Consider the following 22,449-nt stretch of genomic DNA (forward strand, 5'->3'; position numbering starts at 1 on the left):
CACTGCTTCGGGAGTATCTTAAATCTCCCACAAAGGATTTCATTTGGTGTGGTATATGAACTAATAAGTGATGCACTTAGAGGACTCCCTGAACTCAGGCATTCCGGCAGAATGACACAAGGTTGTCACAAATGGCACTCTTTTATCGCCTCTACTTTTATTGCGGAACACAGGAAATAGTAGGGAATTTGAGACTCATGCAGGTACTAGGTACTATTCCTGGTCATGTGATGTGGTAGTTGCAAATTTGGTATCTCAATTTCACCATCCTTTTGTTGTAAGAAGGTTTGCAGTGTATTCTAGGTTTAAAAAGGTTTCTAAAAGGTTTCATGACCCCCCACAAAACAAATCAACTCCTAAAAATAATGCTCATTCAAAAGACTCCAGATAATTATAAAAATGTCCTGTCACTGATGACTCTCCTGCCGTTAAGAACTCAATCAAATGAAGAAACGACATCTGATACATTCTAATATTCCTTTTCGGGTCACTGGGAGCGGGAACAACTCAAGAGTCAAGTCCAACTAAGACCGTGTGGTCGTGTCCTGCGAGGGCTGTACTGACCAGGGCTGTGGTCAGCGCTGGGTCCGGTTCCAGGAGTCTCACTCCTCTGGCCGATCCTCCAGTCGAGATCATCGTCACGGTCCTGAGACAGTTTGCAGGTCTCCTCCCACATGTCTGCCGGCATGTTAAAGGTACAGGCTCCTGGTAGGCCAACTAGGTGGCCTAGGAAGGAAGGTTAGTGGAGAGAAATTGCAAGAGAGGTAGATAAGGGGGACAACGAAATAGCAGGTACAAATGACTCTTTCATAACTCTCTCCATCTCAGCCTACACTTATTTCATGCATCCCCGGGGTCACTTGTGGCTCCATTTGGTAGAGGAGGGTGCTTGCAATGCCGGAGTAATGGGTTAGAATCCCACAGCGGCCCAGTAAGAGAGGTATGACAGTGTACCATTGTAAATTGGTGAAGTGTGTCTGTTAAATGAATTAAAGATTTAAAAAAATACACTCACCTAAAGGATTATTAGGAACACCTGTTGAATTTCTCATTAATGCAATTATCTAATCAACCAATCACATGGCAGTTGCTTCAATGCATTTAGGGGTGTGGTCCTGGTCAAGACAATCTCCTGAACACCAAACTGAATGTCAGAATTGGAAAGAAAGGTGATTTAAGCAATTTTGAGCGTGGCATGGTTGTTGGTGCCAGACGGGCCGGTCTGAGTATTTCACAATATGCTCAGTTAATGGGATTTTCACGCAAAACCATTTCAAGGGGTTTACAAAGAATGGTGTGACAAGGGAAAAACATCCAGTATGCGGCAGTCCTGTGGGCCAAAATGCCTGGTTGATGCTAGAGGTCAGAGGAGAATGGGCCGACTGATTCAAGCTGAAGAGCAACTTTGACTGAAATAACCACTCGTTACAACTGAGGTATGCAGCAAAGCATTTGTGAACCCACAACACGCACAACCTTGAGGCGGATGGGCTACAACAGCAGAAGACCCCACCGGGTACCACTCATCTCCATTACAAATAGGAAAAGAGGCTACAATTTGCACGAGCTCACCAAAATTGGACAGTTGAAGACTGGAAGAATGTTGCCTGGTCTAATGAGTCTTGATTTCTGTTGAGACATTCAGATGGTAGAGTCAGAATTTGGCGTAAACAGAATGAGAACATGGATCCATCATGCCTTGTTACCACTGTGCAGGCTGGTGGTGTAATGGTGTGGGGGATGTTTTCTTGGCACACTTTAGGCCCCTTAGTGCCAATTGGGCATTGTTTAAATGCCACGGCCTACCTGAGCATTGCTTCTGACCATGTCCATCCCTTTATGACCACCATGTTCCCATCCTCTGATGGCTACTTCCAGCAGGATTATGCACCATGTCACAATGCTCGAATCATTTCAAATTGGTTTCTTGAACATGGCAATGAGTTCACTGTACTGAAATGGCCCCCACAGTCACCAGATCTCAACCCAATAGAGCATCTTTGGGATGTGGTGGAACAGGAGCTTCGTGCCCTGGATGTGCATCCCACAAATCTCCATCAACTGCAAGATGCTATTCTATCAATATGGGCCAACATTTCTAAAGAATGCTTTCAGCACCTTGTTGAATCAATGCCACGTAGAATTAAGGCAGTTCTGAAGGCGAAAGGGGGTCAAACACAGTATTAGTATGGTGTTCCTAATAATCCTTTAGGTGAGTGTATATATAAAGTAATCCCTAGCTCTGGTCAAGATGCCGAGCCATAACCAAGCCTCGCATAATCCCCCCGGAGAAGAGCTAAGTGTTTCCCGGGTTGGCTCACCGCAGTCCAATTCATCTGATTCGTCTGCGCAGTCGGCCTGGCCATCACATACCAGGTGGGACTCAACGCAGTCGCCGCTCCGGCAAACAAAGTCTGTCACCGCCGGACAGGACGCTGGCACCACAGCATCTGGAACACAGAGGCAAGCTTTCCTAATCAAAACACACTGCTGATGTACAGGTAATCGCCTAAGTAACAGGAAATATCGAAATAAAGTGTCTGCAAGCCACCAGAATGGCGTCAAAGCAAATATTTCTCCAGTAGTCTGGTGAAAAAGTGCTGTCTCATGCGATGCTCCGGAGTCTCTGGAGATGTATTGTTTTTGTGACGTTCCTGGCAGATTGTCAAATGTCAGTAAGTTAAACAGTCTATGTCACTGAACCTTCTGCTAAAAGTGCTCCAACAATCCAATCACCTGAGGCAACCCTCCCGGATAGTTCCTCTGTTAACCTAGCTGGTTCAAGGCCTGTCTTTGTGGGATTTCCAGCCATGGGCTGTATGGCTCATTGATGGAATCAAAGACGCTGAGATATCTTCCTTTACACATGGTAGCCAAAATAATGAGCAACTTTACCTGCCTAGGATTTTCTTACATGACCCCTAAAAATGATGGGACATTTATTCCACACCTGCTGAATGTTTGTGTTATTTAATGTATGAAAAACTTTGTTGGAGGCTATCTCAAAGGATCAGAATTATTTTTTTTTTTATCAGAGTCAGAGACCGTGTGTGTTAAGATGAGGTGCAGTTCAGGATGACGTCAAAAAAACACTGTTCTCTGGTGTGTGCCAAAAGATCAGAGCAGCCAGGAAGCATAAACATCACACACACACACATTCTGAAATGAAAATATCCTCCTAGAGCCCAGCAGTTTGTTTGAGGAAAGAAAAAACAACCAGACAGAGAGATGTGTGTGTGTGTGTGTCTTCAGATAAATACCTCCCTCAAGCCAACAGATATAAGGAAAAACACATTTCACATTGGCAAGAGAAGTAAAGCCTGACCATTTTAATTAAATGTCTGTATTGAACCAAAATAATAACAAAGAAAAAGCCATTTGAGAGAAGACTGGGTTTAAGCTAATAAAGATTGTTGGTTAAAATGTGTCTGTGTGTGTTTTACGGGACATTAACAGGCTAGTGGTCAGTCGTCCTCTGCCAGCCCATAGCTGAATCTAATGCAGGACACCTGTCTGATGCAGAGCCTCTAAATAAAGCTCTGGCATCACAATTATTCTCAGGGAGTTTATTAAATAGTACCAAAACATAAACAAATCTGCTAAAAACAAGGAGGGAGCAACTTGAATCCAATAAAAAAAAACGTACTTTTCACACAAATGAATGCAGGCCAGATTCTGTGAACCTGTTCGACTAAGAGGCATCCTGGACACAAGAATAACAAGATATGAATCTAGACTATTAACTTGCCATATCACGACTAAGACACACATTAACCGACGGGATCAGCAAGACTTTTTGCATATATAAGACTGTGATATTATGCCTGCTAGGTTGCATGTGGTGGGGTGTTCAAGACATAAGCAGATGGCTCATATTCAACCCTACCGCGGCCGATGTGCTGATTTTGTCAAACTGTCTGATTCCCCGAAAAAATATATATACTATGGAAAAGCAGTTCAGTCACTTCTACGGAAAGATGTTAAATAGTGGCTTACTCAAAGGGCAAATCAAAGGGTAATGATGTAAGTACAGCAACTCAAAAAGTGATTTTACACACTGCAGGAGAAATTCAAGTTTTTAAATCAATATTATTCAAACAATGAATCTAGCCTCAGGAGCTTTCCAGGCTTTTTATCCTTCTATATAGATGTCCATGAGTTCAACTGTAATTATTTACATATATAATTTTCTGTATTGTTGTATCTTGAAATACTAGAGACTATATTTAATAGTTAACCAACAAAAATCCATTAGAACATTAGGCATTACTTTAGGAGGAATTACTATCACAACGAGTAACACATACAATCCTAATAGGAGATCAAGCCAAAAAAGATATAGAGTGGGGAGAACAAGTATTAGATACACTGCCGATTTTGCAGGTTTTCCTACTTACAAAGCATGTAGAGGTCTGTACTTTTTATCATAGGTACTCTTCAACTGTGAAAGACGCAATCTAAAACAAAAATCCAGAAAATCACATTGTATGATTTTCTAATAATTAATTTGCATTTTATTGCATGACATAACTATTTGATCACCTACCAACCAGTAAGCATTCAGGCTCTCACAGACCTGTTAGTTTTTCTTTAAGAAGCCTTCCTTTTCTCTACTCAATACCTGTATTAACTGCAACTGTTTGAACTCGTTACTTGTAAAAAAGACACCTGTCCACACACTCAATCAAACAGACTCCAACCTCTCCACAATGGCCAAGACCAGAGAGCTGTGTAAGAGCATCAGGGATAAAATTGTAGACCTGCACAAGGCTGGGATAGGCAAGAAACTTGGTGAGAAGGCAACAACTGTTGGCGCAATTATTAGAAAATGGAAGAAGTTCAAGATGACGGTCAATCTCCCTCGGTCTGGGGCTCCATGCAGGATCTCACCTCGTGGGGAATCAATGATCATGAGGAAGGTGAGGGATCAGCCCAGAACTACACGGCAGGACCTGGTCAATGACCTGAAGAGAGCCGGAACCACAGTCTCAAAGAAAACCATTAATACACTACGCCGTCATGGATTAAAGTCCTGCAGCGCACACAATGTCCCCCTGCTCAAGCCAGCACATGTCCAGGCCTGTCTGAAGTTTGCCAATGACCATCTGGATGATCCAGAGTTGGAATGGGAGAAGGTCATGCGGTCTGATGAGACATGAATAGAGCTTTTTGGTCTAAACTCCACTCGCTGTGTTTGGAGGAAGAAGAAGGATGAGTACAACCCCAAGAACACCATCCCAACCGTGAAGCATGGAGGTGGAAACATCATTCTTTGGGGATGCTTTTCTTCCAAGGGGACAGGACGCCTGCACCGTATTGAGGGGAGGATGGATGGGGCCATGTATCGTGAGATCTTGGCCAACAACCTCCTTCCCTCAGTAAGAGCATTGAATATGGGTCGTGGCTGGGTCTTCCAGCATGACAACGACCCCAAACACACAGCCAGGGCAACCAAGGAGTGGCTCCGTAAGAAGCATCTCAAGGTCCTGGAGTGGCCTAGCCAGTCTCCAGACCTGAACCCAATAGAAAATCTTTGGAGGGAGCTGAAAGTCTGTATTGCCCAGCGACAGACCCAAAACCTGAAGGATCTGGAGAAGGTCTGTATGAAGGAGTGGGCCAAAATCCCTGCTGCAGTGTTCAAACTTGGTCAAGAACTACAGGAAACGTATGATCTCTGTAATTGCAAACAAAGGTTTCTGTACCAAATATTAAGTTCTGCTTTTCTGATGTATCAAATAATTATGTCATGCAAAAAAATGCAAATTAATTACTTAATAATCATACAATGTGATTTTCTGGATTTTTGTTTTAGATTCCGTCACTCACAGTTGAAGAGTACCTATGATAAAAATGACAGACTTCTACATGCTTTGTAAGTGGGAATACCTGCAAAATCAGCAGTGTATCAAATACTTGTTCTCCCCACTGTTTAGTTCTGCTGTGACTGACACAAGGCCTGCTGAGATTGACCACAAGGCCTGCTGAGAGTAACACAAGGCCTGCTGAGACTGACACAAAGCCTGCTGAGACTGATGTTGTCCTGGTATTTACCGTACAGACTCGGTATATACAGTAAGTCATTGGGCGGTTGCTGCGGGGTTGCCACCAATTGTTTTACATTTGGTTTGGGGGAATACAAAATATTGTTTTTCGTATGGGACAAAATACAATGTTATTTTTTTCTATATCTACTGCAGTAGATGGTTATGAAGGGGTTATATTTGCTTACTTACTGGATTCACAGTCCATGAATTGCAGGTCATCTATAGCAGCCCCTCCATTTACATCTCTGGAGCGGATCCCCTCAAAGATCACCTCAAAGTTCCTCAGCTTCCTCAGAGGAACCTTAGCCTGGTTCCACTGCTGACCCTGGTTCCCAGTCATGTTCCACACCTCCGTCAACCCATTGTTCTCTGTCTGTGGAATGGTGAATGTGTCAGAGGTCAATCCTCATGTTCTGTACATTGGTAAGGAGTCCATTTTAGGAAGTCCAGCTAAGGTATTCCTGATATGGACACCATACAAGGCATACTCTATGGAATATGTACTGTATATAACTAGTATAAAAACCAAAAGTGAGTCATGAAAACTAAATTATCCTGTAATGTAATGAAATAGTACCATGAATCAGTCAACTGTCAGGTGTAAACTTTATCACATTTGAGTTTAATGATAATTAACTGAAAATTGGATTTGTCAGATTTGACAGATTATTTACATTTACATTTTAGTCATTTAACACACTTTATTAAGAATGACTTAGAGTAGTGAGTGCATATATTTCCTTTCAACTTGCAGATGTTGTCATAGGTGTAGGCAAATGCTTGTTTCTCAGCTTGTAGACAACACACTCCATTAAATAACTTAAAACAATACGAAAGTATAAGTATAAGAAAGAGTAAGTCCCCACAATGGGGTGCAATAGTGAAGCAACGGAACGCTGTCTGCTGTTGAGTAGCATGGAGGTCATTGAAGAAGAGTCATTAAAGTTACATTTGCATAATATCACAGAGAATTCTCTTGCCCTTAAACCTCCTCTGGGCCTGTTCTCTCCCCGACTGCATCCCAAGTGTTCCCATCTCCCCCATTCCGTGCGTTGCATTGAAGTAGTGCGCTACACAGGGAAGAGTGTGTCGTTTGGGAAGCTTCCGTAGCCTTTTTTAATATTACTCTCATGCCACATATGGAGCTGATTAAAAGCCAAGCCAAATAGCATTAGTTGGTAAGTCCTTTCTGTCTTTTCCCATGGTACAGCTGAGACACTGAATCATATCTAATAAAGCTTTGGAATTATAACTGTGACTTAAAGCATGGTATGCCATGAATAAAGAGGCCAGATTCTCAACACGAGATTGTCGACGTAATGCTGCAGAGTTGCAGTTAGACACAAAATGTCATGAAACAGGGTGGTTTTTCTTGGGGACCAGAGTTTCTCCTGACTCTTTGAGAGCGTTCCTTGCATGTGTGTTTGTCAAAACCATGTCCAGTGTTCAGTAAAAGCTATGAGGCCTTTTGCCTGCTTGATTAGCTATGTAATGGATTTGTATGTAGTGAGGGGAAATAAATAAATATGTATATTTATGGGGAAACACAAAAGGAAATCCCATTTAGTTGTTTAATCAGGCTTAATGGGAGAAAAAAAAACTACCCTGTGGCTTCTGCCTGTTATGTGCTGTTTTCTTTATCCATCTGTGGAAAGTAACAATCCAAAATAAGAAAACAATTAAACATATATGTTTTTTACAGCTTTTTGAAGGTGGTCCCTTAGTGAATGTAAAACACTTGCACAGCTGGGAAGCGGGGTAGGAGGAGAGGCAGTTTGAATGTGAACTGTTATTGGCACAATTCAACTATACCATTTGTATTCAAATCTGGCCCTCAAAGCCAGTTCCATTTGATTTTTCCATTGCAAACCCCTAATCAGGGAATAAAGCCTTCTGTTCTAAATCATCGTTAATTGCACCCACCTGTGTCCCAGGTCAAAATACGTTCCTGATTAGGAGGTTGCAATGAAAAAATTGAGCGGAACTGGTGTCTAGGGCCAGATTTGAATATGACTGAATTACACCTTATTCACACTGAATTGCTGTTTACACCTGAAATGGCTACCTATTCCATATTTAGTGTATTACCTTTGACATAAGAGCACTGTTCTGTTTCTTATCTACAAACACACTTCACCCTTTTCCCATCTGTGTTTTATTGACTGGCTGGTCATATAAACATCGGAATAACCTCTGAACTATGTGGCCTTAAAAGGTTTCATGCCCTTAAAATCTCCTACAGGCACAGCCTCAAGAAGACTGGACACCTGTCTGACTCCTATCTAGTTTTCTTCAAATGAGTTTTTCATAGCCATTGTGCTTCAACATCTTGCTGCATATTCTTTGGGGTTTTAGTACGATAATCTTTACAAGCACTTTGTAAAAGTAAAAAAGGGATTTATAAAAAAACATGATTGATTGAAAATGTACCTACGAAAATGGGTGACATTTGTGACACATCAACTTTGACTGGTGTGAAACAATAATTCAGCGCCTCTCATATGGAGTAGGTTAATGAAGGGACATCTTGGGTGGTTAGTTCACAAAGTGTATTAATTAATGAATTAATTAAATAATAGTGAAGAATCAGGACTTAACTATCCTTTTCCCTTTACATTTCATGATTCATTTAACATGACTAATTTAATTACAAGATGTTTATTGGTATTATCTTGTTCTCTTTTGGTCACAATCATTTGTTCATATAATAATAAGCTACTGAACATAATAATAAATTAATATCATATGGATCAGACTCTTGCTGGCCATTCTATAAACATGCATCTCTCACCTTGAACATGTGGGTTTGGGTCATGCAGATGTAGCCCACTGAGTTGGGTGATATGTACTCATCGAATTTTAGTGGCTATGTGGTTCTGCACAAAAGCCAGTTTCTGTGTACCATAACCATTAAAGCAGAGCTGTAGAACTCAAGGGGCGGTCTCGAGAACACTTTTTGAGTGTCTCGGTCTCGGTTACATTTGTACTCAACTAGTGGACTAGTGGAATCCATGCATTGATGGGTCAGGGCTGTTTTGGTGGCAAACGGGGGACCTACACAACATTAGGCAGGTGGTCATAATGTTATGGCTGATCGGTGTACAGCTGCATTCTGGCTTCTCCAGCCAATGACTATCTACTTTTCTCCTGATCACCTGCGCTCATCGTAGCTAGTGTGTGCACCTGTGCATGTACTTGATTCTTCTCTGCAGACTCAGAATCATGTCAGCGAAATCAGCTATCATCTGTTATTTATTGCTGATATGACTGGTCAAAAGATAAAAAAATAAACCTGAATAGGTTTTTCTACGTAAATGCAGTGAAAGTAGTTCAATTTTAAATTAGTGGTAAGGCTAAAATACTGTACAATTTGAGGTCATATTACAGTGATGATCTGACATCTATAATCACAGTCTTGAATTGGACTTGTTCTGGCCTTGTGGCTCATGTTGTTCTGGTCTTGATCTTAACTCGGACTGGATTTGCTTCAGTCTTGGTTTTGGTCTTTACTCGCTTTAGGTGGTCTTGAATACAATTCTGCGTTAAAGTGTTTGAGGAAGGAAAGTGAGGTGTGCTAGTTAAAGTCAAACTCAAATTTGAAGGAAGCTGTACACCCCGAGCTACCAGCATGACATCCTTTACTCAGGGACACAGTTAAGCTCATAGTAAAACACAGAGCAATCTATTGTCAGAAGCCTATTGTCTCTTTTTTTTTTTTACAAAGAGTTTGCTAAGGGCCTCCGTTTTTTCATAGTGACTGCAATGGAAGAGTCTGATCCTGATATAGTCAACACAGAGGACAGACAATGTAATGTATTCGGTGGTTCAAAGCACAATAAAAAGCACCCTAGGGTGTGCAATGATTCCGATTTTCACCAGCTTTATGAAATCCTTGCCAGGAATAATCTTGTTACGGTGAGGGTAAAACATAGATCAATAGCCAGTCCTACTGCAGGACTTATCCAGATGTACAGTATATTTTGGAGCTCCATCTATTAATCTAGTCTTGTGTCTCTGGCTGACAAGTGGATCATACCGTCATCGCTCAAATGTGATGTCTCTACGTGATCAATCGAGGCACATATAAGATCTATTTCAGAATTTGTTCCAAGGAGTTCACAGTTGCCGAGGCACTACCCACAAAGCCACTTTGTGCATAATGAGGCTGGGCTGGGCACAAATTTACATAATTGTATCATTGTTGTCATTTGATAAGATTCAAATCACCCTAAATGGCCAGCGAAAGTTGTAATCATACAATATATATATATATATACACACACACACACACACACATATATATATATATATATATATATATATATATGTATATATATTCCATCAAAATCTCTTCTATGTCTTGCTATTATATTGAATGTCTTGGTAAGCTGAAAACCAATTTATATTCATGGCCTTTTCATTTTATGGAGCTACTGGCAGATGTTTGGCGGTCGGCTCACCTTCAAATCAGAGTGCATTTTTGATCTCTTCTGTGTTTGAGGTATATGAGTAAGGTAATCTGAAGGCAAATGTGTTACTATAACACAGGGCTGCCCAACGCTGTTCCTGGAGATCTACTGTCCTGTAGGTTTTCTCTTCAACCCCATTTGTAACTAACCTAATTAAGCTTTTCATCCAGCTAATTATTATAATCAGGTGTGCTAAATTAGAGTTGTAAAATCGAGCAACTAAGATATTTTAAACAAATCCATCAACCTTGATTACAGAGTTCTTGAAAGTTAAATTACAACAGGAAAAATCATAAGCTTTATTTTAACTCTGGAATCTCAACAGGAAAAAAACAGTATGATTAATGTTTTTTCTAGTTTTTCAAGAACATTTTTTTTTTTGTAGGCAATGTTCACTTTGTCCTGCAGAGTCACAGGGCACCATAAAACTGATGCAGTCCTGCTGAGACAGAGGGTGTCCTAATATGAACACCACAGATCATCAATGTATTAAAGACAATGAGATCATGGCAGAAAGCAACAAAAAAGTTATATAAATGTTTTTGCTGCAGTTCTAAATGTTTGTAACTAATTTATAAATTTGTTTATTGATATGTCACTCTGATATACTTTCAGCACTTGAAAATATTGAACTCATGAATAAATGTACATGAATCACACTTATAACACACAAAATAAGATTAAAGATTTTATTAATCATTAATAAATGGTCAACAAGTTCATCATAAATGAATACCAATTCAAATGTTTTAGTGCATTCCGAGCTTACTGTATACTGTAGTAGATTAGTTCTTCTCACTGCATGTAAATAAGAAGATTGACGTGAAGTGTGTGGAGATATGAATAATCTGGGTACTATTTTAAAAAATACAATCTTAAATATAAATTTGGGCAAGACACACCTTGAGAGTTGACCATTGGTCTGAAACCCAACCAATTCTGTTTCTAGGACAACACCAATACATCACACTCATGTGGGAAGATAAGTACAAATAACTATTTTTCACTGTGCGGCTGTATTGGCTCACTTGATTGTAAGCACAGACCAGCCATCACACTAATTTCACTAATATGTTATATTATTTACTAATATAAATAAACATTTATAAAAAAAATGTAATGCCTTAATAAATGCTTAAACAACCATTAATTGCACAATTATAACTCCTTAATTAACCAATGGAGAAATATTCTAGTGTTACCTAAAACTGCAAATATTCTGACTCAGAAATGAATTACATACTGTATGTACTACTGAAAATGCTTTGAAACTACTACCGTCGAAAAAAGCCTGTAGAAATTTGAGAAATGTGTCACACTTTTGCCCCTCTCGTCCTGTGACTCCTGACAGCTCAGATTCATATTCTGCAAATGGCACCCTATTTCCTAAGCACTACCCTACTTTTGACAATGGCCAATAGGTTTCTGGTAGTACACCACAGAAAATACTGTAGACTCAGATTTTAAGTGTTTACAAGTCTGATCATGACTCAATGCTGATATAAATACAGGGCACGGTGGATAGAAATGAACTTCAAAGAATAAATTATTAACAATATAAACCAGGTACATGCAGTTCTCTCTCCATACCAATCTATCAAGGTCTTCGGAGTCATAATTATAGTTCATTTACTTCCATTTGTTCTACAAACACCTTTGCAAACAGACCACTTCTCTGTTCATATTGTATTTACAGTTGTGTCCATCAGAATGGCATAAGCCATTATCCACAGTACACAGAGCTGTATGGGTGTGTGTGTGTGTGTCTGTACAGGTTTTACAACCCTGCCGAGTATCAAAAATAACACAAGGATAATAAAAATGCAAATTGTGTCCCTGTAGGGACAATGGTTATTTTCAGCTGAGGGATTAGGTTTAGGGTAAACGTTACAATTAGGGTTGGCTTAAGGGTTCAGAAAGACATGGGTTTTGAGGTCCCCACAGGCATAGTAAACTGCTAACCTTTCAACATTACCAATTAAAGGAGGTTAGCATTATTTCAATCGTCATTATTCATTAGCTTTTTTTACCAGATAATTATCAGGATACAGTGTTCAGAAACATCTTATTTACACAGCTATTCAAAAGTTTGGGGTCACTCAGAAATGTCTTTGTTGTTGAAAGAAAAGCAAATTTGTTGTCCATTAAAATAACATGAAATTGACCACAAACACATGTAAATGATTACTGTAGCTGGAAACGGCAGATTTTTTTATGGAATATCGACATAGGCGTACAGGGGCCCATTGTGTTCCAAAAGCATGTTGTGTTTATTAATCCAAGTTTATTATTTTAAAAGGCTAATTGATCATACATTTTATTTTTGCACAGCTGAAATATTTTATTTATCATGGGTTCGATTACAGGCTCAAAATGGTCAGAAACGAAAATACCTTTCTTTTGAAAAGATGCTGGAGGAGTGCTTGACATCATCTGTTAAGCATGGTTGAGGCAATGTGATGGTATGGGGGTGCTTTGGTGGTGGTGAAGTGGGAGATTTCTAAAGGGTAAAAGGGATCTTGAGGAAGGAAGGCATTCACTCCATTTTGCAATGCAATGGCCCATACACTGTGGACGGTGCTTGACTAGAGCCAAATTCCTCCTACAACAGAACAATGACCCAAAGCACAGCTCCAACCTATGCAATAACTATTTAGGGAAGAAGCAGTCAGCTGGTATTCTGTCTATAGAGTGGCCAGCACAGTCACCGGATCTCAACCCTAGTGAGCTGTTGTGGGAGCAACTTGACAATATGGTACATAAGAAGTGCCCATTAAGCCAATCCCACATGTGGGAGGTGCTTCATGAAGCATTGGTTGAAATCACTTCATATTACCTCAACAAATTGACAACTAGAATGCCGAAGTTCTGCAAGGCTGCAATTGCTGGAAATGGAAGATTCTTTGACCAAAGCAAAGTTAGAAGGACAACATTTATTTTTCAATTAAAAATAATTGTTTTTAATTTTGTCAATGACTATATTTCCTATTCAAACTCATTTCATGTGTGTTTTCATTTCATGACATTTATAAGTGACCCCAAACATTTTAACAGCAGTGTACATAAAAACAATAACAAGTAATTCAACAGAGTTACTACTGAGCAGAAAATAACTCATAACATGCAAGTGCATCCAATGAGTTTGTAGAGTTACAGATTCCATGCAAATAATATGGGACAAACTACAAAAATATGCAAATCCTCAATATCCCTTCTTAAATTGATTAATCTACAACTTCACATATGTTTTCCAACAAAATCTGAATGTCAGATAGATTTCCTCATTAAAGTAAACCATGACTGTTTGTTCAATCCAGTTCATGTTATCTATTTTTAAGACTTGATAACGTAAGCTAAGCAGACAGATAGGAAATGCTGAAAGTGTCACAAACGTTCACTCCTCCACCGTGTGTCTGTCTGTGTTTGTATGTGCTTGTGTATACACTGTAAGCGCATAAAAACGTTTGTCTTCTCAACACGCATGCCCTAAATGCTGACTAACATGCAGTGTCTACACATTTTAATAGTAACAGAGAATACCTTAATCTTCATTCTTTACAGGGACAAGAGGTCAGTGTCTCTCTGTCTCTGTCTCTCTCTCTCACACACACACATGCACACACACACACACACACACTCTACATCTATATTAATGTATGGCCGACCACCATCATTTTTGCTCCCACTCTTCCTGTCCATGTAATCTTAATGTCCATGATTGTACGGGACATTTTGTCTCCTCATCTCCATCTCGACATTGACCTTGCAGAAAGGTCAAGTTCCATCTACATAAAAGATGGTAATCAGAACACATCTGAAATCCTGCATGCATGAAAGTTAGTAGGGTGGAATCACTTTCCTGGGCGGATAATGTTAAGTTTACCAGTATTGGCTTGGACATCGTAATATACATATTGATTGTATGGACAATTGGGAATTGATCCTAAATCAGCGTTCTAATGGTTGCTTCATACAACCACATAGCTATCACAAACAATAGCCCAGCATGTTGTACCATTCTAATGGGCCAATCCATAACCTGGTTGGGTCAATATCAAATCAATGCAGCTCAGCTAACTGAATAAGTAAAAATAGATTACTGTCATATTTGGAAATGGGCTACTACAATATATAAATCCACATGTGATTTCAGATCTCTGTTGTGAATTATGTTTTTATTCACTTTTATAAGACACTGCGCAATCCCCAAGCCACACATTTATTTTTCTTGTGATTTAAAGAACTCTAAGGAGTTTTTGAATACGAATGGCACATTTCTGTAAAAAAACTAAGAAATATTACAATTCCTCTATCTTCTTAAATCAAAGAGATGGCAACCTTAAAAGCCATAACGGATTCTGTAGAGGTTAAATGATTTCTGAAGGACAATGATTTCAGAGGAACTAACCTCTGACAAGACACATGGTTCACGAAAGACTCAGATCAAACTCTTATCTCCCTTTTCCTCTCAGCTTTTAGTACCCGGAGCTTTCCCTAATACTCTTACCATGCACCATGAGTCCTGCTACAGTCTTTCACTTCAGCGCTAGTGCTTCAGTCCCTTGCAAGAGGCATTATCAGCGTCATTAGCATAACAGTCACCTCCTTTACCAGGGGAGGCTTGATGAAATGCTAATTCCTCTTGGTGGGATACCACCCTTCGCTGGTAGAGGAGAAATGAAAGGATAGGTTTGGATTTACATGATGACTTGCTGCAAATTGAAAAGAGAGGTTCCTACCCAGGCACACACACAGAAAGCCACACATACATACAAAGAAACACAAGGGCGTAGGTTCAGGCGGTGCAATGTGAGCACACTGGGGCCCATGACTTTTGGGGGCACAACTCTTACAATTCGCACACAGCCTAAATACCACCAGTTTGTCCATGAAGTGAAATATATGCAGTCTTTTTTGTTGGAATAATGCCAATAATGTTTTTTCCAGCAATCAACCTAGTAATTTGTTACCTTATTTAAATCTATTTAAAGGAAAAATAACTCATTTGCAGCCTCAAAATATTGTATAACTGTATAATAATTTTTTTAGACCTCAAAATACAATGTATATACCACACTTCATGACAACAATACAGCAAGCTCAAGAATTATAGCACACCCACTGTTACTATTAGAGGTAATTTCATCCATGCACTCTGGGACAATAATATTACATTCATAGTTTCTTTTCCAAAAAAGCATAATTACAACAGTTTACATTAATACATAATTACACATAAAAATGTGAAAATATGCATGTTTTATTCATGCCACGAATAGAACATATACTCATTAAGCCAACATTCTCTTAGCCATGACTACACTTTCATCAAAGCAACAAGGCTCTAAATGTGAAGTGGAAAGTTAATGCGCTAGTGAAAGCTGATCACTGTACCTCATTCTTGCATTGCATGCTAGTTAGTTAAGTTAATAGTAAGACGGATGTTAGGGTAATATACACTTTTAACAACCCAGGGAATGTTAGCGGACACAAGCCACAAAAGGCTACATCCCTAAATGGAAGGTTGTAAATGCACCTCTCAGATTTCCCATCACCACAATATCTGTATAAAACACAAATCCAAGAAACTTTGGGGTAAACATGCTACACATGTTAAACAATACCAAATTATCTTGATAGAAAATACTGCCCAACATTTTTTTGCAGTACAATTCCTATCTAAAAGGGAAAACAGATTTACAAAAAAATTTGCACAGGCCCCTTAGGTAAATTCAAACAGGGTCCTGCATTCTGGGGCCCCCAATTATTTTCAGACATGGCCCCAACATATTTGGAGACAGCTTCCTGCTTACTGCACACCAAGTTTGCATGCAATTGTTGACATTGAGCATTATTAACACATACTGCTTGCGTGTTCGCATTGAAAGCACTTGTGATGATGCACTGTGAACTCCAGGATTATTAGGATAGTGACAAAGTAAAAATGTTTGCCGGACCGTGTAAGCGGAGCCGGCCAAGAAGAGCGAATGTCTCTTACAGAATGAGTGACTGACTGACCCGGACAGACGCGGACCCGCATTAAAATGTCGTCACAGTCAAAGCAAATTATGCATTATAATTTGTTCCGGATAGACAAAAACTTCGTTGGCCACAACCTTCAGTAGCTATGTTATAGTAAGCCTAAAATCAAACTGTTTAGTGTTTACAATTTCTGGTAGATTTTCAAAGTATGCATCCGTGCATGCTTTTTGGGATGTAGGCTAAATCAAAACCCCTTGGGAAGAAAAAGAGTAGGGATTTCCACGATTCTCTCGTTTTTTCGTCACATATATTGATAGTTATTGTATCACTGTCATTCATGAATGAAAGAAAAACTAAAAATGTTGTGCCATGAAATGAAATAGCTTTGGCAGTGTAAAGTTCATATTCATTCTTGCTACAAATTTGTCAATTCTTATGATTATTCCAAGTAGTAAGTTAGATACTAGTAAGTGTAGTACTGGCTAATAAGCTGTTAAAACGGCCAGTGGCAAAAGCCATACTGTTTATAGACGCAATGTATGGTGGAGATAAACTTCATAAGAAACATTAGTCATTCAACACAATGCTTAATGGTGTCTAGCAAAATATTCAAACCTGGCATGATGTTAATGCATGACCAAATCTAATGTCAAGATGCTATACCGACAATGGGAAAATGTATAACACTGTGGTGTAGTGGTTAATGAGACCTAGGTTTGAATCCAATAACCACAACAACATTTATCACTTTTTATTGCTGGCAGCCTGAACTAGGCTTGCCTCGATCCTTTTCTGGTTTAATTGACTCTGTATTATAGCACTTTTGATTTGAAACGATACAATAATTATGTTTTTAAAATGCAGACTGCCTGCATTCATTGTAGGGTACTGTATAGAACTCAACCTTTGGACTCAAAATGTAAACATTATATAGTCCATCCACTGTCCCTGTAGACAAACACCTAACAAACCACCAATCTATTTACATTTATTAGTGCTCATCATAGCCCCTAGTGGCTGGTTTTCAAGTCATACAGTATCTAGAATTTATTTCCAACCAGCACCTAATACACATATAGATCTGGGATGACAATGATCAGCAACCACCCACATTTAAAACAGAGCAGTCCACATATACAGTAGACATACACAAATCCACAAACACACATACACAAAAAACTGGGCATACACACCTGATCTAAATTTTTGACAGTCAATAATCAACGTAATGTAAGAAACGAGAATTCTTCCAAAGCAAAACAATGAACAATACACATCAACAGCTCACAAGTCAGACAAAGACAAAGTCAAGAAAAAACTAAATGCCGATGGGTCATCTTGACAAGCGGTGTTGCCAGAGGTACTTCATGTGCCAGCGAACCAGATGGTCATGTGGGTCAGACCCGGTGCTTGCCCCCTACCTTCCAGTGACAGGTGTTTGGCTCACCACTCAAATAACAGGGGAGCAAGGAAACAGGACCGCAGCTTTAACAATGGCCAGCTGGTTTCCAAATGAAAATCTATCCCCTTCATAGTGCACTAACCAGGAGCCATTGGGAATAGTGTGATATTTTGGACACAGCCCCTGTTTACCCGAGTCACTAGCATGGCATCATTTGATGAGAAGATTACCATGCTTACGGCAAAAACTCGAAATTGGTTAAACATTTACTGTATGATGCATAAGAGAGTAATGCATCAAATTGCACACAAAACAATCTCAAGCAATGCAATCGTAACTTCCACACCTCAATCTAAAGTAAAAGAACGTAACGTCTTTTGAAACTTACCTTGACCAGTAACCGGATGGTGCCGGATCCTACGTGGGAAAGGTAGTACCAGAAGGTGAGCGTGCAGGTGGCGCTGGACTCTTTCCACACAGAGCTCTTCATGTGAGCCTTATCACCTTTCAATCCAACAGGAGTGGCCTCCAGATAGACAAAATGACCTTCAGAGAGAAAGAGAGAGATAGGTACCTTCAATAAGGCTGTGAATGAGAAACAAGACAAGAAGGGCCTTCTACGCCATCAAAAATATTATAAAACGCCACATCCCAATCAGGGTCTGTTTTAGAATTATTCGTGCTCATGCTACAGCAGCGGACAAGGTTTGAATATGGCCAACTACCCTTTCAGCAAAAACCCTCTCCTCTGTCTTTCCCCACTTTCTCTGTCCATGAAAACAGAATGCTAAAAGAATACGAAAAAGGAGAAGAACAAAAACGCTTCATGCAGACTCTGAATCACTTACAGTCCAGCCAGTGGCTATGAGGTAGACTCCACTTATCATCCCAAAAAATCTGAATACATGCTGAGGGTCCAATTGAGCTGGGACGTAAAGAAATTTTCAATGTATTTGCACAACGCAATACCTCAAAATAACGAATGCAGAGACGAATTGGGACCCAAGCACTAAAATCCAGAAAAGAGTTGTTAGATTTCACACCCACCAAAAGGAAAGCAATTATCAAACCACCCTTAACAAAGCCATTATTTACAGTGAAATTAACCAAGAGAAGAGACACCTCAGCCAGCTGGTCTTGGAGCCCACAGAACCCCAGCGCAGCAACACAGAAAAAAACTAATCATGAGAAAACAAAAAAAAGAACTATTTGACAAACTGGAAATATTCGAGCAAAAACCATAGCAAATTGGAATGCTACATGTGACCAACCACTGTGACTGAACCAAAAAGAAGGAACCCCTTGACGATGTACAGACTCAGAATTGGATATTAAATAAAATATTGATGAACTCCCATATTGAAATACCACAATGTGAGAATCACAGGCGCAAGACTTTGTGACCCGTTGACCCGGGAGCATCAAAACATAAACAATACTTCAATATTTATATATGTTTCCTTGCCAATCATACTATCTGCAGATTGTTACAACACTGTACATAGTTCATCATTTGTAATGCTTCTAATGTATGTGTACAGTATAATTTGAATTTCTTAGTTTATTATTTATTTCATCTTTCTTTTTTCCCCAATTGATTTGGCAATGTAAACACATGTTTCAGATGTGAAAACAGAGAGGTGAGAGAGAGAGAGGGATGGAGAGGGAGAGGAAGAGAGAGAGGTGAGAAAGATTAACGACAAACTTCTCAGGCTGTTCTTGCTGCTGGCAACAAATTACAGTAAGGTCAAAGGGGTGAGAAGGAGAGGGGTCAAAGTGGTGGTCATGTAATCACTGCTACTGACCTCAGTGCCCCCAAGTGACTGCCAATTCAGAGGGCACCGAAAAGTCAATGATCAAACCTTTCAAGTCACAAAGGGATGTTGCGGACTGGCCTTGATAGGGAATTTCTAAAATGAAATCCTGTCAGATAACAATCTGAACATGTGGCTTTGGCCATGTTGGCCGATTAGACAACAATTTACTTATGAAGGAGCACGAACGGGTGAGACCTACAGTGAAGCTTGAAAAGGTTGAGCATCATGTGATGTTGCGGCACGTTGACCAACTGATGCTCATTATAGTTCTAAAGTGGTCGTTGATGGTTGACAACCAGTTAATTCAAGACTTGAAGATGTTGAAGATAAGGAAGTCAAGACTTAACATGCATCTTCAATGACCTCCTAACCTAATCCCTATGTAGTGCACAACTATACCCCAGATAGGATGCCAATTGAGGTGTAAACAAATTCCAGGTTAATTCTGTGTAAAAAGTTACTGTATTTCAGTTTACCTTATTTAGATGAAGGTGCTATCCAGTGTGACTTATAATAGGGAGCTTAATTGTCTTACTTTTCGTACTTTCCCTATATAGGTAACAGGTTGTTTGAGAATAGGAGAATGTCAAAGACGCCAGCTGTAGCATAGAAAAATACACTAAATATGTTACCATGCTCATTCTTCAAAGACTGGTAAATAAACAGAATAACCTACCAAGCACACTTTCCAGTATAAACCAGGTAGTTTAAATCCTGAATACTGATTGCCGTGGTATATGAGACTGCATACCACAGGTAAGACAATTACATAATTTTTTACTCGATTTGCATGTGTAGCTGGTTTAAAAGAGCAACCAGACGTGCTCTGGGTTTGGGGTAAATTGCCAATATTCTACAGTTATTCACTCCAGGCACTCTGCGATGTGCTGTGCCTAAGAAAAATGTTAAACCATATACCACATGTCCTTGTGCTTAATTGCTTAAATATGCTACCATACAATGCTCATTTAGTAAAAACAATATGCTACCATGCTCATTCTTCAGCATGTGGCTATTAACAACAATACACTACCATGCTCATTCTTCAGAGTGTGGTCAAATGGCGGTCTTATACTGTTGGCCAAGCCCACACCCAACGTCCAATCAAAGTTGTCGGCCATGGAGCTCTTCCAACCACAGCGGCCATTCTCGAAGGTGCAGGAAGTCCCACAATCCTTTTCATCGCTGCCATCGCCACAGTTATCTATGAAGTCACAGCTCTTGTCTTGATGGAAACACTGGCCGTTCTCACATTGCAGGTGGCCCAGTGGACAGGAGCCTAGGGAAAACACACACACTCATTATATTGTACAACAAATTCATGAGAAAGAATGACAGATAACAAGCAGACAGTCAGACAGACAGTACAGACGGACAGACATCAGTACAGGTCAGAGGTCAATTGGATGAGGTTAGTAACATATCTATAGTAGATAATCAGTTATGTCAGGTCTGTGAATTTCCTGTGGATTTGGGCAGGCCTAAGCTTGAATAATTATCACCCCCAGAGTCATGAAAGTGCGTACTTGCAAGCACACAACAAACACACACACAAAGAAAACTTTTTATAAACACACACACGCACACGGTCAGATGACAGTGAAGAGGAGGGAGCTTAAGAACAACACTGATCAATGTATGATCCAAACTTTATAACTTTCATAATGCACATCTAGTGGAGTTCACAATGCTATCAAATGTCAATGCACACAAGTTAGGCAAGCAATTCCTAGAAACATAAGCAGAGCCTGTATGCATCAAGTTTCTAAATGAGCGAGTGCTAATCTCGGAAAAGAAAACTAATCCTGAATCAGTGCCCCTCAGACACTTCATACATATGGCCCTGATACTGAATAACATCAAATGTCCAAGAATGAACCTTGAATCTATAAAAAACTAATTGTGAAAGCATGAAACCCAATTTGAATGATACGTTAGCCTCTTTTCTAGTCAGTGGCTTCAGAGGATAAAGGAGAAGAGCTATTAGGCTTTGTATTTGGGGGAGGCCGAGGAGATGGTGGCAGTGGTTGAGGGGCCATGAGGCTGGAATTTAGGCTTTATGGGAGCTAGGCATTCCAGCAGGGTCCGATTTTTTGTTTGAGAGTATTTGAGTATTTGTGGACATGAGGGGTGATGAAGAGGGGTGGTCCCCATAATTAAAGCAAAGAAGTATGGTTAAATCCCCCCGTAATCCTTTGTTTCCCTTTCTTCAGGTGCAGAGAACAAGAAGGAATCTGCTACCACCATAGTAATATGGTCATGGGTACAAGGGATGAAACGCATCTCAAGTCCAAAGTTAGATTTCTCACACTATAGCAAAGATAGTTAGCTAATTCGTTATTTAGATGACGTCATCAGCTGAGTGCTAATAAAAAAGTAAAAGAAAGTTATGTTTATTTTAATTAGTGCAGGAGAATGGAATATACATCTTGGAATGTTGGTCGCCATCTGGATGTCGCCATCTGGATTGTAAAAAGCCAATTAGCTAACCTTACTTCCATTTGCATGCACCAGGAAATGCCAGCGTGAATGACCAGAGCAAGGGTGTTGTATCCTACAGTACATTCCTTATTTTATTATACAGCAGAGGAAGAAAAACTGCAGACAGTAAAATGCTCCATTGGCCAGTCAAAGATTTTTGTGGGCAAATACATCCCAGTGTCATCTAGAGTAACCAACATGGCTAACTTTTTCCCTCTCAGCTGTACATAGTTTAGGTACAGTAGCAGTATAAT

The 22,449-nt window shown here is 39.8% G+C and overlaps 1 protein-coding gene across 5 annotated transcripts in view; it reads right to left on the reverse strand.

Annotated features, from left to right (window-relative positions):
- malrd1 (MAM and LDL receptor class A domain containing 1) overlaps positions 1–22,449 on the reverse strand; it is a 93,514-nt gene that overhangs the window by 13,613 nt on the left and 57,452 nt on the right. For all 5 annotated transcript variants that reach the window (XR_002196502.2, XR_002196503.2, XM_020044867.2 and 2 more), the window contains exons 21-25: positions 20,748–20,993; positions 18,286–18,443; positions 6,234–6,417; positions 2,322–2,450; positions 565–726 (exon numbers count right to left, since the gene is read on the reverse strand). Coding sequence is in view for 3 of the 5 variants with exons in the window: in XM_020044867.2 (XP_019900426.2) it covers positions 565–726; positions 2,322–2,450; positions 6,234–6,417; positions 18,286–18,443; positions 20,748–20,993 (879 nt within the window). In the remaining 2 variants the exon portion in view is untranslated. The remainder of the gene's footprint in view (positions 1–564; positions 727–2,321; positions 2,451–6,233; positions 6,418–18,285; positions 18,444–20,747; positions 20,994–22,449) is intronic.

The sequence above is a fragment of the Esox lucius genome, chromosome 21 (assembly GCF_011004845.1).
Source record: "Esox lucius isolate fEsoLuc1 chromosome 21, fEsoLuc1.pri, whole genome shotgun sequence".
Lineage (NCBI taxonomy): Eukaryota > Metazoa > Chordata > Actinopteri > Esociformes > Esocidae > Esox > Esox lucius.